Below are 15,786 nucleotides of genomic sequence, written 5' to 3'. Positions count from 1 at the left end.
ATGATTTTTGTGATTACTAACCTTATACATTTCAAATGTCTCTTGCTGCTTTACTCAGAAAGCTAATATGAGTAACATGTGCCTAGGATCTATACCAAAAGGTGATTGGAAATCAGAAGTTAGTGTAGACTCATGAGGCATTTTGAAGAACCCTTTTCTTTTTTTTTTTTTTTTTTTTTTTTTTTGGTCTTTTTGTCTTTTTGCCTTTTCTAGGGCCCCTTCCTGTGACATATGGAGATTCCCAGGCTAGGGGTCGAATCAGAGCTGTAGCTGCCAGCCTACGCCACAGCAACATGGGATCAGAGCCACGTCTGCAACCTACACACAGTTCACAGCAACACCAGATCCTTAACCCACTGAGCACGGCCAGGGATCGAACCCGCAACCTCATGGTTCCTAGTTGGATTCGTTAACCACTGAGCCACGACAGCAACTCTATGAAGAACCCTTTTCGATGAAAGCACTTAAATTCAATTTAACTGAAATAAACTGCCCTTTCATAGTGAGAGAGGAAATACTAATCTCCTTGTGAAACACCCTTACACAATCCAATCTAGTGGTTAGTGGGCAGCAGTTTTGTCTCAGAACTTTTGTTGGAGAAGAGGATCTAACAATCAATGTTGATTTTTTTAAAAAAATGGTTTTCTTCCAAATGGAGAAAACCTCAGATGGATTGCGAAGGGGTGTTGTCAAATTTAAGCGTAAAGTTTCTGATAAACTAAGATATACTTGTGAAATGTGAAGCTTAATCTGCTTTAATATTAAATTTGAGCTCTTGTGTTCATTGTAAGCTTTTTGTTTGTTGTTTTTTGTTTTTAGGGCCACACCCGTGGCATATGGAGGTTCCCAGGCTAGAGGTCTAATTGGAGCTGTAGCCACTGGCCTACACCACAGCCACAGCAACACAGGATCTGAGCCAAGTCTGCCACCTACACCATAGCTAGCCAAGTCTGCCACCTACACCATAGCTCACAGCAATGATGGATCCTTAACCCACTGAGCAAGACCAGGGATCAAACCTTCATCCTCATGGATGCTATTCAGATTTGTTTCCCCTGAGCCATGGCAGGAACTCCTCTCATTGCAAGGTTTTATTAAAATCATTGTCTCATTTCTTTGGTGTTTTCCTGTCACTTCGTGTATAGGATCTCTACTTGAATGCTGGAGGAGTGACAGTATCTTACTTTGAGTGGCTGAAGAATCTAAATCATGTCAGCTACGGCCGTTTGACCTTCAAATATGAAAGGGATTCCAACTACCACTTGCTCAGTAAGTTCTGATTATCTTGTTCTCCAAAGATAATCTTTTGGGCCATCTAAAAAGTTGGGGAAAATCTGAATATAATAAAAGGACTAATTAAACTCACAGAGAATTTAATCTTAGAACAGAAAACTATTTTTTGGTCTTGGGAGTCTTAGACCAAAAATATACAGTTTCTTAATACGTATTCAAATATTCATCCTCTTGAATATATTTATATTAAAATGTTTATGTTCTAGGGGCATTACCTTATAAAGCAGCTGTAAATTAGTAGTATAAAGAGTATCATTTTAAACCAGGAACTCCCATTGATACTTATCCATTTCTATCTTACGTTGCTCTTAGTAAAGGCCTGTCAAGAATTTTTTGAGTCTTTTGATGAGAATACTGCTTGTCTTTGGCTAGAGTAGGCTCCAGAGTTAACACTAGAATGATCCTCAAGCTGAAATAAGACCAAGACCTCCAGCTGAGCTTTACTGAGCCCACTCTGAGAATCTGGGTGAAGTGTTCCCATCGATTTCCGTTCCTTTTTCCCTGAGCATTTTCTTTTTTAAAGAGCCAAGGAAAAGCCCTGGTAATGGGTGTTATGGAAACAGAGCAGTGACCTAAATTCACATTTATATAGGAATTTGGCAACGTGCTTTATTCCTTTTTAGCTTGAGTTTTAAATGATTAACCCGCTTATGACATTAATGTTAAAGGTTTCTAAAACTACTTGTTTTGGGGTTGTGGATATAGTTTGGGACCACTTTTGGTGTTATGTCATTTTTGGCTTTTTATAGTGTCTGTTCAGGAGAGTTTGGAAAGAAAATTTGGAAAGCACGGTGGAACCATTCCCATTGTACCCACAGCAGAGTTCCAAGACAGGATATCGGTGAGTGTGCTTGTGACAGAGTCACATTTTACACACCCAGCCTGCTCTCTCTTCTTTAGATCAGGCCGGGTAGATTAATTGGAATTGAGGAGTGGTAGTCAACATGACAGTAATTGTATGACTTGTGTGCTTGTGTGTGCTTTTGACCTTCCTCTTTCACTCTGTTCTAAAAATGGGCTAAGAATCTTAGTTTGAAGTAAATGATTAACAGTTCTCCTTTTGATACTTTTGCAATGCAGATGACTCAACAAGTTATTCTAACATAATTGTGGAGAATTACTGTAGATTGTAACTCTTAAGAGGCTTTAGAGAAGTAAAATTGGACAGTGAACTCTAGATTGAACTATCTAAAAAAATGAAATTGCTGTATTTACATGAAGAGTTAAAGAAAACAGATTAGACAGACAATAAAATCCTACTGTTTAACCTTGCCATTAAAGAAATACAAATTAAAATAAGATTTCTGTAATGTATTAAGCTAGCAAAGACAGTGGATCTTATACTCACCACATCTGTGGTGAAACAGTTGTAGCTTTATCCTGATGACAGTGCAGAAGTGTGTTCCTGCCCTTTGACACTGTAATAACATCCTCTCTGGTAATGTATCCTAAGAAAACAATTCAACATGGGAAAAAGTTTTAAGAGTTTTGTTTGGAAGGAGAAAAGATTCTTTCTCTGCTCTCGGTATTCACTGCTCCCTCAAAGAACCTTCCGCTTACCCAGTATGAGGTGTCTCTTGGTTCTGGTCCCTCTGGCCCACTCCCTGCTTAAGTATCTGCATCTCTGTGGCTTTCCTCAAAGGGCCTCACTGTGTGTTAGCATTTCATTCATCTTCCCATCATGTAACTTATAGGACCTGCTACTGTTCTGTGTTCTAGATGGGCTTCTTGCTCCTCCCTGTGGTCACCCAGTGTCCCAGCAAGTGCCTGCCGCATAGCAGTGAAATTCCTGGGTTGGGAATTAAGAGGACAGCAATGATAGCTTTCATTTTTATCCTTTTTTAAAATAATCTTCACCTAATGTATTAGTATCCTGATTTTCAAATGCTTTCAGTACTTAAATTTTAGGCTTTAATGTTATTTCTTTTATTGATAATAAGTAAGAGTCTTATATAATAATTGTCAGTTGAAAAACAAGTTTTTTCTTTCAGCTCCTTTACTTTAGTTTCCCCCTCCCCAGCCATGCTCTGGCCCTGCCGGGATCTACATCATTGACCTGATCACCTTTCACTGTCCCTCATCACCTCTGTCTTCACGTAAACTTGATTCGCCATCACTGTCACTTCCTGGACTTGTTTTGCTTCATCACACCCCCTTGTTAACACCTGAGCCCTGGTGGAATCCAGCTCTCTTTCCCTTCTGTGCCTGTTCACCTGTAGCAAGAGGCCTGCTGATTCTTTCACCTCTGACCATTAACTTCAAGTAGGCTCTCAGCTCCCAACAATTTAACTGCTTTTCCCTGTTCGCTTCATTTTCTCATTCTCCTGGTTATATCGTATTTTCTCCTTTTCTCTCACCCCTGCACCCAAGTTGATGACCTGCTTTCAGTTCACAGAGAAAAGTGAAAGTTCCCTGCCTGCTCCACATCTACCCAGCTCCTGCTATCTGTACCCTGTCTTGTGTCTTCTCTCTTGTTATAGAGCAGCTCTGTGCTTCCATCTAAACCTCAGTCTTATTCTAGGCATTGAATGGCCTGTTTTCAGAGGTTCCCTCATGGTGGCGAGGGTTAAGGATCCGGTATTACTGCAGCTATGGTGCAGATTGGATCCTCGGCCTGGGAATTTCCACATGCCGCAGGTGTAACCTAAATAAGTAAATGGCCTGTTTTCAGTTTCTCAAATGCACTGCTCCAGCAGATCTCTTGCATCACCAGTTTTCTGTCTATTCAGTCGTTTCTATCAATAGAACAAATGCTGTCTTTAAAAAAAAAATGTAAATCTTAATCCCACTCCCTCTTCCAAGTCTTGCCATTTTTATTTCTGAATAGAAAACCTCAAGAGTTGTATGTATTCTTGTCTTCAGTTCTTCCATATACTCAAACCTCTTATTCTGCCCACCACTGCACCAAAACTGTTCTTGTCAGAGTAACCCGTGATGTCAGCACCAGACCCAGTGGTCACTTACCAGTGCTCATCTTTATTGGTCAGCAGCTGTTGTCACAAGTGGTTACTCCCCTGAAATTATTTCTTCCCTTAGCTTCCAGGACACCACATCCTGATTTTCTTCACTCTCGAGTCCTTCTCATTGCTTTTCACTGATCTTCATCATCTCTATACCCTCTTCACAGTGACAGGCCTCAGTAACGTGATCTGCGTCTCAGATGGATGACCAGTGCTGAGCCCACTACTTGCCTTCATGTTTGTTGTTCCATACTTTGTCGTTTTGCCATGATCTTAATTTCATAAATGTTTGCCGTCAAATAGAGTGAAAACTAAATTGTGGTTAAAACATGACTATTTAAATGGTATCAAGATACTATACAGAAATCAAGTATATCTTTACTGAAAGACAAAGCAATTCTGTCTGGCTGTATAGTGACTTAAGAATCAATTGTGCTTTTATAGGTGAAGCATGTCTTTATATGGTTTTGTTAAACTTATATTTCCTAACAGGGTGCCTCTGAAAAAGACATCGTGCACTCTGGTTTAGCTTACACTATGGAACGTTCTGCCAGGGTACGTATACAGATGCTATTGATGTTTTTTGCTAGCTACATGAAGTATAGGTCAATTGTGTGCTATTTTCTATTACAGCACACATAATCTGTTTACTTGTTTGTCCCAAAACATGTTTTCAGTCTTAAATTATGAGGTCTTGTTTTGTTTTTTTAAGGATCTTCAATATATTTTCCAGACTTGGGGAATAAATAATAATGCCAAGTTAAGAGGAATGATGTTTGACAGTTAGCCAAATTGGATTGCAGCTCAGTGCTCCACTCTCTTAGAGCTATAGGAAGCTACCTTACTGTAGAGTTTGGGATATGCGAAAAGTTCTTTGACCACTTAATCCTTATTTTAATGCCTTAAACACAGTTTGAGTCCAGATTTAATTTCTTTTTGAGTTCAGATTATATTCACTTGGCCTTAAATTAAAATATCAGGAGCAGATAAAATACACAGTTTCGCAGCCTGGAAGTATGTTCATAAGGATGTATAGCTATCACCACTAACTCCAGAACATTTTCATCACCCCATCCTTAGTTCTTTTAAATTATCCCAATGTATATCAAATACACTTGGTCCGGGAAGTTCCTGTTGTGGTGCAGCGGAAACAAATCCAACTAGTATCCATGAGGATGCAGGTTCAATCCCTGGCCTCCCTCAGTGGGTCAGGGATCCAGCGTTGCCATGAGCTGTGGTATAGGTCACAAACTCACATCCCACGCGCATGCTGTGGCTGTGGTGTAGGAGGGCAGCTTCTAGCTTGGGAACTTCCACATGCCAAGGGTGTGGCCCTAAAAAGGGGGGGAGCAAAAAAAAATAAAATAAACTTGGTCCAGATGTCAAGATGTCTACAAGGGCATAGAGTCAGCTCACATCTTAAATTCTAAAGAACAACTTCTATCAATGAAATAATAGTGATTATTCCAGAGAATAGTCCTTCCTGACTAGAGGTTCTACTGCCTGAGTAGGTTCTCTTTGGCTACCCAAGTCCAGCCCTAAAATGGTGCCAGGGTAACTGTACCAGGCCCATACCTGCCTTGTATGCTGATGGCCTGGCTGCTTGAGTTAGTGATCTTCATTGCGTTTTCATTTCAGCAAATCATGCGCACAGCCATGAAGTATAACCTGGGACTGGACCTGAGAACAGCTGCCTACGTTAATGCCATCGAGAAAGTCTTCAAGGTGTACAATGAAGCTGGTGTGACCTTCACATAAATGTGCCGAGGCTGACTTCTTCACTACCCTCTTCACCTCTTCATCTGCAGACCTATCACAAGTTTACACGTAACCACAGAAATCTCTTTCTCTCTCATGACTTACTAGATAATGGATACCATTCTCAACAAGTCAATCCAAATCAGCCCCTTAAGAAGAAAAAAAATTAAGGTTAGGGGATCATTTATAAGCTAATAAATGTGATAGTAGAAATAAGCCATGTCAGAGAGCCATTTGGGCACTTTGCCTTTAATAAAAGTCTCTTCCATCTGGCTTCGCTGCCTTGCTCCATAGCTGCTTCCCAGCACAGTCAGCTGGGGCCCCAAGAGAGCACCTGTTGTCCGATTGCTTGCCCCTTCAGCTCTGGACACGTCTCTAAAGTGCTTTGACACACTGGTATATATATGGCATTTTCAGAAGGTGACATGGTCCTCGAGTTATCGGTATTTTACATCAGCAAAATAACTCAGTTTTACAGGTTGCAAACAAAAATAAAAGCTGTCTTTCTGCATTTTATTCTTTTAGAATAAAATAAGTACATGCTGCTGTAATAAAATTGCCTTTAATCACTTAACAAGCCTAACCTTGATTCAAGCAGTGAATGCCTGTAAACATGAAAAAAGCTAGTATTTTTATAACATAAAAACGGTATCATTTATAGCATATTGTCATCCAGCAAAAATAAAAAGCCCAGTGGAGAATTAAGTTATCTTCATACCTGCAAATGATCGAGGCTATTTTTATTAAGACTGTCTTGGAATTTACTAACTACAATTATGACATATAGTCCAAAGAATGCAGTAACCTCCTTATCATGTTAATTAATTGTTCTTCTCTTCAAAGATCTATTATGTTGACTAATTGAAGAGTAATTCAAGTAGAGTGTCCCAGATAAAAAACATTGGGCTCCCTCTTTGGAGTCTGGCTGGCGGCTCTGAGCATTGCCAATGGCCCCAACTTGCCCCGACTTTGTGTCCTCTTTAGAGGCCTCAAATTCGGCACACAGCTTCATTCCCAGTGGGCTGGAAATAACGTGGGCTTGCGTTTTGTTTGGGAGTTATTTGGCCAGGGCCTTTGAACGGTAGTATCCCAATAAAGTACTAGATATTATTTATGTAAGAATGAGCTTTTTTTTTTTTTTTTAACAATAAAATCCTTTCAGAAATTTCTAACTACTTTGTAACTGCATGACTTAACCTGGTGATAAAAAGCAGTTATTAAAAGTCTACCTTTTCCAAAGTTTGTGTTTCCAGTGTTTTTATGTTTGATAGTGTCTGTTTTGGTAGATGATAAAAACTATAGTTGGGTTTCTGAAATCTTTGAAACAACTACCTGCATAACATTTCTTTCCACTATGTGGTGAGCTGCCCAAAATTTGTTCTTGATTTCTTCTGTGTTCAAAGAGTATCGGTGGCTATTCTTAGGGAAGAAGTTATAGTGCTTAAAGCTGATAGACTGACATAATTTATGTACCTTTATTTATATATGCCTCTGTTTTAATGAAGGAAAATTTCATTGATTGCAGTTTCAGTTTTTAATCATTTTAGTCACAGAAAGTAAGACAGAAAACCATAATCAACAGAAGTAGATTCTAGACCTGATCCCACCAGCCTCCATAGCCGCTATATCTAGAGCATCACTTTTGGCTGCACTTTGTGTCTGTTTTGTCCTGATTCTTCCTCCGTGGTTTGGAGCATCAGGTCAAGGAGTAGATAAACAAACCCATGGCAACTGTGGCCATGGCAAGCTCTTCCCCAGCACAGTGGTGTCTACTTGCCTTTAAGAGGCAGCATTAAAATCCAAAGGGGAAGTAATGTGAAAACAAGTTTTAGAATATTTGGAACAATACAGGGTGGAGCAGTAGATTCAGGTCATGTGAAGTCAGTTACTTAGTTGTGACCTTTGGCTAACATAGCGGGAGTAGTTATAGTGGCGTTTGTAAGATACATGTTGATGGGCATCACAGTATTAATGTTAGAAAACTTGTACCGTTCACGATGCCTGTGTATAGGCAAATGGCACTAGTGTGTCAACTCTGGATCCTGGAGGTTTGAGTTAGAAAATTCTGGTCACTTATTCTTGGCTTCACTGAAATATTCTTATTTACTTATAATTCTTTTTAAAACTTACAAACTCTAAAGTTAATTGCTTTTGAAATAGCTGTAGATGACTCAAGTAGCACCTGAAGAATACCTAACTGTTGCCTCATAAGCCCCTTCACCAGAATGTTCTAATTACCCTAATAGATAAAGTTTAGGAAAGTAAAAGCTTGATTTTTTTTTTAAACTATATAAATGATAAACAGGCAACACCAACACATTTATTTATTCTTGGACATATCCATGGTGCAGACACAGCAGCCTGTGGAAAGCTGATTTTTTTTTTTTTAAACCCTGCATCTGGCAACTCATTTACTAGAATTGACGATTTAATTTTCTTTTGTTTTTAGAAATCCTGCATCTTAACACATGCTTTAAATAAATTACCTAAACATTCTTGGCAGGCTTTCTCAGCCCTGCTATGCATAAAGCAGTCAAGGCATGGCTCATGAAGAAAACGCCCATCTGTGAACCATGCACAGATACCTCTGCAAATGAATTTTTTTTCTTTGTAACATGGGTGTTAATGACTTTGAATTTTTTTCACAAATAACTTTCGGCTTTTTAATTTTTTTTTTTTTTAATCAAAGCTTAGACATGGTTTAGATGGGATTTCTCAGCCTCAAACTGTCAGTATTTTGGGACAGGTGGTCCTTTAGGGGACAGCCCTGTGCACTGTAGGATGTTTAGCTGCACTCCTGACCTCTAATCATAGATGTCAGTAGCATCCCTCAGTTGTGACATTGTATTCAGATTGTAAAATGTCCTATGAGAAATACAGTCACCCCCTTTTGAGAATTACTGGTGTAGGGATTTTATATAGGTTTATATAGCCTATGGCCCTTCAATTTGTACATATGCCCACCTCACCATTTTCTAACTCCCAAGAAGGAGTTTTAGATGTTTCATTTTTATTCTATTCAAATCGTTTATCTTTTTGTTGTTGAGTTTTATATGTTCTTGATACGTAACTTATCAAATAATGCGATTTGCAAGTATTCATTCTGTTGGTTTGTCTTTTCATTTTCTCAATGTTCTTTGACAAGTTTTTAACTTTGACAGAAAACCAAGAAAAAAATAAATTGGACTCTTAACACCTATGAGGCTAGCAAAGCCAGAAAAAAAATCACTAGAAAATTATACACCAAAATCCCTTATTAATGTATGTGTAATAAACTGCTACTGTATAGCACAGGGAGCTATATTCAATATCCTACAATAAACCATAATAGAAAATTATATGTATATTAAAACTGAAGTCATTTTGCTGTACACCCAGAAACAGCTTTGTAAGTCAACTATATTTCAAATAAAAAATGAAGAATATCCTTATTAACATAGGTACAAAAATGTTAAACCATATCCAACAGCTCCTAAGTATCATACATCATGACCATGGAGGATTTATCCCAAAAATGCAAGAGTGGTTCAACATAAGAAAATCTAATATATCCCATTAATTGCATAAAGAAGGAAGAAACACATAATTAACTCAATGGTTGTGGGGAAAACTGACAATTATAGACCATTTGTAAACAGAGGGCATTTATGAAAAACTCACAGCCAACATCATATTCACTGATGAGAAACTATTTGCAGGTGAAATGTTCTATGTATTAACATCTTCGTAGACTATACACACACTCTACTAGAACTAATTAACGAATTCCATTTGTTTGGGTTTTTTTGCCTTTCGTCTTTTTTTTTTTTTTTTTTTAGGACCCAACCCGTGGCATATGGAGGTTCCCAACTACAGTTGCCGGCCTACGCCAGAGCCACAGCAACACCAGATCCGAGCCATGTCTTCGACCTACACCACAGCTCACAGCAACACTGAATCCTTAACCTACTGAGTGAGGCCAGGGATTGAACCTGCAACCTCAGCGTTCCTAGTTGGATTCGTTTCTACTGCACCATGACGGGAACTCCATGAATTCCATTTACAATAGCATTCAGAAGAATAAAATAGGAATAAATTTAAGGAGGTGAAAGCTTTACAAAACTACAAAACAATGTTTAAAAAATTTCTCAAATGGAAAGGGCTTCCATGTTCATAGATGGGAACTTAAGATGACGTTATTTCTCAAAGCAATTTATAGTTTCAAAATTCTAATGGCCTAATTTGCAAAAATAGAAAATTTTATTCTAAAATTAATATGAAACTACAAGTGGCTCCAAATAAAACAATATTGAGATTAAGATGGAGTAGAGGAGTAGAAGGGCTGGAGCTCACCTTCTGTCATAAAAGCAACAAAATTACAACCAACTGCTGAACAACCTTCAACCAAATAGACTGCAAACTATGAAAAATACACCCTTCTGCAGAAGGCAAAGAAGAGGCCATATCAAAATGGTAGGAGGGGCGATTACATGATGTAAGCAACCCCATACCTGCTGGGTGGGCAGCCCACAGACTGGAGGGTAACTATCACAGAGACTCACCTACAGGAGTGAGAGTTCTGAGCCCCATGTGAGGTCCCCATGCCTGCAGATCTGGCATTGGGAGGAGTCCCTGGAGCACTGAAGGCCAGTGGGACTTGTGCACAGGAGCTCCATGAGACTGGGGGAAATGGAGACCCATTCTTGAAAGGTGCACACAGGCTTTCATGTGTGCTAGGTCCGAGGGCAAAGCAGAGACTCCATAGGTATCTGGGTCAGACCCGATTGCAGTTCTTGGAGAATCTCCTGGGAAAACAGGTGACTGGCTTGTGGGTGAAGGACATTGGAGGCAAAGGTCTTGGAAATAATCATCAGCATGTGCTCCTCTACAGGTGGCCATTTTGGAATAATCTGGCCCCACCCATCAGGACTAAGAAGTCCCAGGTCAAACAATAATCTGGGTGGGATCACAGCCCCACCCATCAGCAAACAAGCTGCCTAAAGTACTCCCAGGCACCCAGCCAGCCTCCAATCTCACCCAGAGACAAAACCCCAACCTACAGAGTGATAAGAATCAGTTCCACCTACCAGTGGGCAGGCACCAGTCCCATCAGGAAGCCTACAGCAAGCCCCCATACCAACTTCAGCCACAAGGGGTCGGGGGGCAGACATCAGAACCAAAAGGGGCTACAACCTTATTGTCTGCAAAAAGGAGATCACATCAAAAATCTATACAAAATGAAAAGGCAGAGAATTATGACTCAGTTAAGGAAGAAAAAGCCCCATAAAAACAGCTAAGTGATGTAGAGATTATCAACCTCCACAAAAAAGACTTTAGACTGATGATAGTGAAGATGATTCAAGATCAGGGAAATAAACTGGAGGCAAAGATTGATAAGTTACAAGAAACACTGAGCAAAGAAATACAAGATTTAGGAGATCCACTACTTAAAAAAATCTTCCGTGTGTGTGTGTGTGTGTGTGTACATCAAAACTTCAGGGTAACTACAACCCAAAAATCTACAATAGATACACACAGAAATAAGAAAAAGCAATCCAAATACAACACTAAAGGTAGGCATCAAGCCACAAGAGAAGAAGGGAAGAAAAAAGACCAACAAAAATAAATTCCAAAACAGTTAATAACATGGCAATAAGAACATACATATCAATAATTACCTTAAATGTAAAACGGAATAAATGCCCCAACCAAAAGACACTGACTGGCTGATTGGATACAAAAACAAGACCCATATATATGCTATCTTCAAGGGATCCGCTTCAGTTCTAGAAAGACATACAAATTGAAAGTGAGAGGATGGAAGAAAATATGCCATGCAAACAGAATTCAAAAGAAAGCTGGAGTAGCAATATTCATATCAGATCAAATAGACCTTAGTATAAAGAATATTATAAGAGACAAGAATATTACATAATGACCAAAGGATCAATCCAAGAAGAAGATATAACATTGTAAATATATATTCACCTAACATAGGATCACCTCAATATATAAGGCAACTGCTAACAACCTTAAAAGGAGAAAATGACAATAACACAATAATAGCAAGGGACTTTAACACCCCACTTACAGCAATGGACAGATCATCCAGACAGAAAATCAATAAGGAAACACAGGCCTTAAATGACTCATTAGACCAGATGGAATTAATAGATATTTATAAAACATTCCATCCAAAAGCAGCAGAATACACACTCGTCTCACGTGCACATGGAACATTCTCTAGGATTGGTTACATTTTGGGCCACAAAATCAAGCCTCAGTAAGTTTAAGAAAATTGAAATCATATCAATCATCTTTTCCAACCACAATGCTATATGACCAGAACTCAACAAGAAAAAATTGCAAAAAAACACAAACACATGGAGATTAAACAACATGCTACTAAACAACCAATGGATGGATCACTGAAAATCAGAGGAAATTTTAAAAATACCTAGAAGCAAATGACAAAAAAGACACAACACTCCAAAACCTATGGGATGCAGCAAAAACCATTCTAACAGGAAAGTTTATAGCAATGCAAGTCTACCTCAGAAAACAAGAAAAAGCTCAAATAAACAACCTAACATTACATGTAAAGCAGCTATAGAGAGAAGAACAGATGAAATCTAAGTTAGCAGAAGGAAAGAAATCATAAAGAACAGAGCAGAAATAAATGAAGTAGAAATGAAGAAAACCATAGAAAAGATCAATGAAACTAAAAGCTGCTTCTTTGAAAAGATCCAAATTGATAAATCCTTAGCCAGACTCATCAAGAAAAAAAGACAGAGGACTCAAATCAATAAAATTAGAAATGAAAAAGAAGTTACAATGGACATCACAGAAGTAAAAGGATCATAAGAGACTACAAAAAACTGTATGCCAATAAAATGGACAACCTAGACGAAATGGACAAATTCTTAGAAAAGAACAATCTTCCAGGACTAAAGCAAGAATAAATAGAAAAGATGAACAGAGCAATCACAAGTACTGAAATTTAAACTGCGATTTAAAAACTTCCAACAAACAAAAGTCCAGGACCAGATGGCTTCATAGGTGAATTTTGTCAAACATTTAAAGAAGAGAAACACCTCTCCTTCTGCTATTCCAAATAATTGCAGAGGAAGGAATACTCCCAAACTCATTCTATGAGGTCACCATCACCATGATACCAAAACCAGAGAAAGATAATACAAAAAGAGAAAGTTACAGGCCAATATCACTGATGAACATAAATGCAAAAATCCTCAACAAAATACTAGCAAACCAAATCCAACAATACATTAAAAGGACTGTACATCATGATCAAGTGGGATTTATCCCAGGGATGCAAGGATTTTTCAGTATCTCCAAATCAGTCAGTGTGATTCACCACATTAACAAACTGAAAAATAAAAACCATATGATCCTCTCAATAGACGCAGAAAAAGCCTTTGACAAAATCCAACACCCATTTCTGATTTAAAAAAAAAATCCCTTCAGAAAGTGGGTAGAGAGGGAACCTACCTCAACATAATAAAGGTCATATATGACAAACCCACAGCAAACATCATTCTCAATGGTGAAAAACTGAAAGAATTCCGGCTCAGATCAGGAACAAGATAAGGATGTCCACTCTCAACACTATGATTCAACATAGTTTTGGAAGTCCTAGCCATGGCAATCAGAGAAGAAAAAGATATAAAAGTAATCTAAATTGGAAAGGAAGAAGTAAAACTATCACTGTTTGCAGATGACATATACTATACCTAAAAAATCCTAAAGATGCTACCAAGAAAATGTTAAAGCTCATCAATGAATTTGGTGAAGTTGCAGGATACAACATTAATACACAGAAATTGACTGCATATCTATCTGCTAATAACAAAAGATCAGAAAGAGAAATTAGGGAAACAATCCCATTTACCATCACATCCAAAAATAATAAAATACCTAGGAATAAACCTACCCAAAAGACGAAAGAACTGTACTCTGAAAACTCTAAGACCTTGATGAACGAAATCAAAGATGACACAAATAGATGGAAAGACATACCATGCTCTTGGATTGTGAGACTCAATATTGTCAAAATGACTATACTACCCAAGGCAATGTACAGATTCAATGTAATCCCTAACAAATTACCAAAGACATTTTTCACAGAACTTGAACAAAATATTTTAAAGTTTGTTTGGAGGCACAAAAGACTCAGAATAGCCAAAGCCATCTGGAGAAAGAAAATGGAGCAGGAGGAATCAGGCAGGCTCCCTGACTTCAGATTGTACTACAAAGCTACAGTCATCAAAACCATATGGTACTGGCACAAAGACAGAAATATAGATCAGTGGAACAGGATAGAAAGCCCAGAATTAAACCCATGCACCTACAGTCAACTAATCTATGGCAAAGGAGGCAAGAATATACACTGGAGGAAAGACAGCCCCTTCAATGAGTGGTGCTGGGAAAACTGGACAGCACTTGTAAAAGAATGAAATTAGAATACTTCCTAAAACCATACACAAAAATAAACTCAAAATGGAGTAAAGACCTAAATATAAAACCAGATACTATAAAACTCCTAGAGGAAAACAGGCCAAACATTCTCTGACATAAACCACAGCAATGTCTTCTAGATTCACCTCCTAGAGTAATGACGTTAAAAACAAAAATAAACAAATGGGACTTAAACTTAAAAGATTCTGCACAGCAAAGGAAACCCTAAACAAAATGAAAAGACAACCCACAGACTAGGAGAAAATCTTTGCAAATGAATTGACTGACAAGGGATTAATCTCTGAAATTTATAAACACCTCCTACAGCTCAATGCCAAAAAAAAAAAAAAACAACACCACTGAAGATGGGAAGAAGATCTAAACAGACAATTCTCCAAAGACATACAGATGGCCAAAAAACACATAAAAATATGTTCAACATCACTAATATTAGAGAAATGCAAAACTACTATGAGGTACCACCTTATGCTGGCCAGAATGGCCATCATCAAAAAGGCTACAAACAGGAGTTCCCGTCATGGCGCAGTGGTTGACGAATCCAACTAGAAACCATGAGGTTGCGGGTTCGATCCCTGCCCTTGCTCAGTGGGTTAACGATCCGGCGTTGCCATGAGCTGTGGTGTAGATTGCAGACGCGGCTTGGATCCTGCGTTGCTGTGGCTCTGGCGTAGGCTGGTGGCCACAGCTCCGATTAGACCCCTAGCCTGGGAACCTCCATATGCCGCGGGAGCGGCCAAAGAAATAGCAAAAAGACAGAGAAAAAAAAAAAAGGCTACAAACAATAAATGCTGGAGATGGGTGTGGGGAAAAGAGAACCCTATTACACTGTTGGCGGGAATGTAAACTGGCTCAACCACTACAGAAAATAGTATGTATATTCATCAAAAAAATAAAAATAGAATTACCATTTGATCCAGCAATCCCACTCCTGGGCATCTATCCAGAGAAAACCATGACTCTAAAGTATACAAGTACTCCAAAGTTCACTCCAGCACTCTATATATTGCTAAGACATGGAAACAACCTAAATATCCATCAACAGAGGAGTGGATAAAGAAGAGGTGGTATATATACACAATGGAATATTACTAAGCCATAAAAAGGAATTAAATAATGGCATTTACAGCAACATGGATATACCTAGAAATTATCATGCTGGGAGTTCCCATCACGGTGTGGTGGAAGCAAATCCAACTAGGAACCATGGGGTTGTGGGTTCAATCCCTGGCCTTGCTCACTGGGTTGAGGATCCAGAATTGCTAAAGCTTGTAGTGTAGATTGCAGATGCAGCTTGGATCTG

The 15,786-nt window shown here is 38.6% G+C and overlaps 1 protein-coding gene across 1 annotated transcript in view; it reads left to right on the top strand.

Annotated features, from left to right (window-relative positions):
* The window catches only part of GLUD1 (glutamate dehydrogenase 1), a 36,548-nt gene extending 29,298 nt beyond the window's left edge, over nucleotides 1–7,250 (top strand). Inside the window, 4 exon segments of the mRNA NM_001244501.2 lie at nucleotides 1,146–1,269; nucleotides 2,043–2,134; nucleotides 4,746–4,808; nucleotides 5,892–7,250. Coding sequence (NP_001231430.1) covers nucleotides 1,146–1,269; nucleotides 2,043–2,134; nucleotides 4,746–4,808; nucleotides 5,892–6,011 — 399 coding nt within the window. The 3' untranslated portion in view covers nucleotides 6,012–7,250.
* Nucleotides 7,251–15,786: the final 8,536 nt, after the last annotated feature.

The sequence above is a fragment of the Sus scrofa genome, chromosome 14 (assembly GCF_054392235.1).
Source record: "Sus scrofa isolate SSC_HxYL_T2T_F1_AM1 chromosome 14, Sscrofa_HxYL_maternal_Yorkshire_Landrace_v2.0, whole genome shotgun sequence".
NCBI lineage: Eukaryota > Metazoa > Chordata > Mammalia > Artiodactyla > Suidae > Sus > Sus scrofa.
Note: the sequence above shows the minus strand (reverse complement) of the source record. Positions and strands in the feature narration are given on the sequence as shown.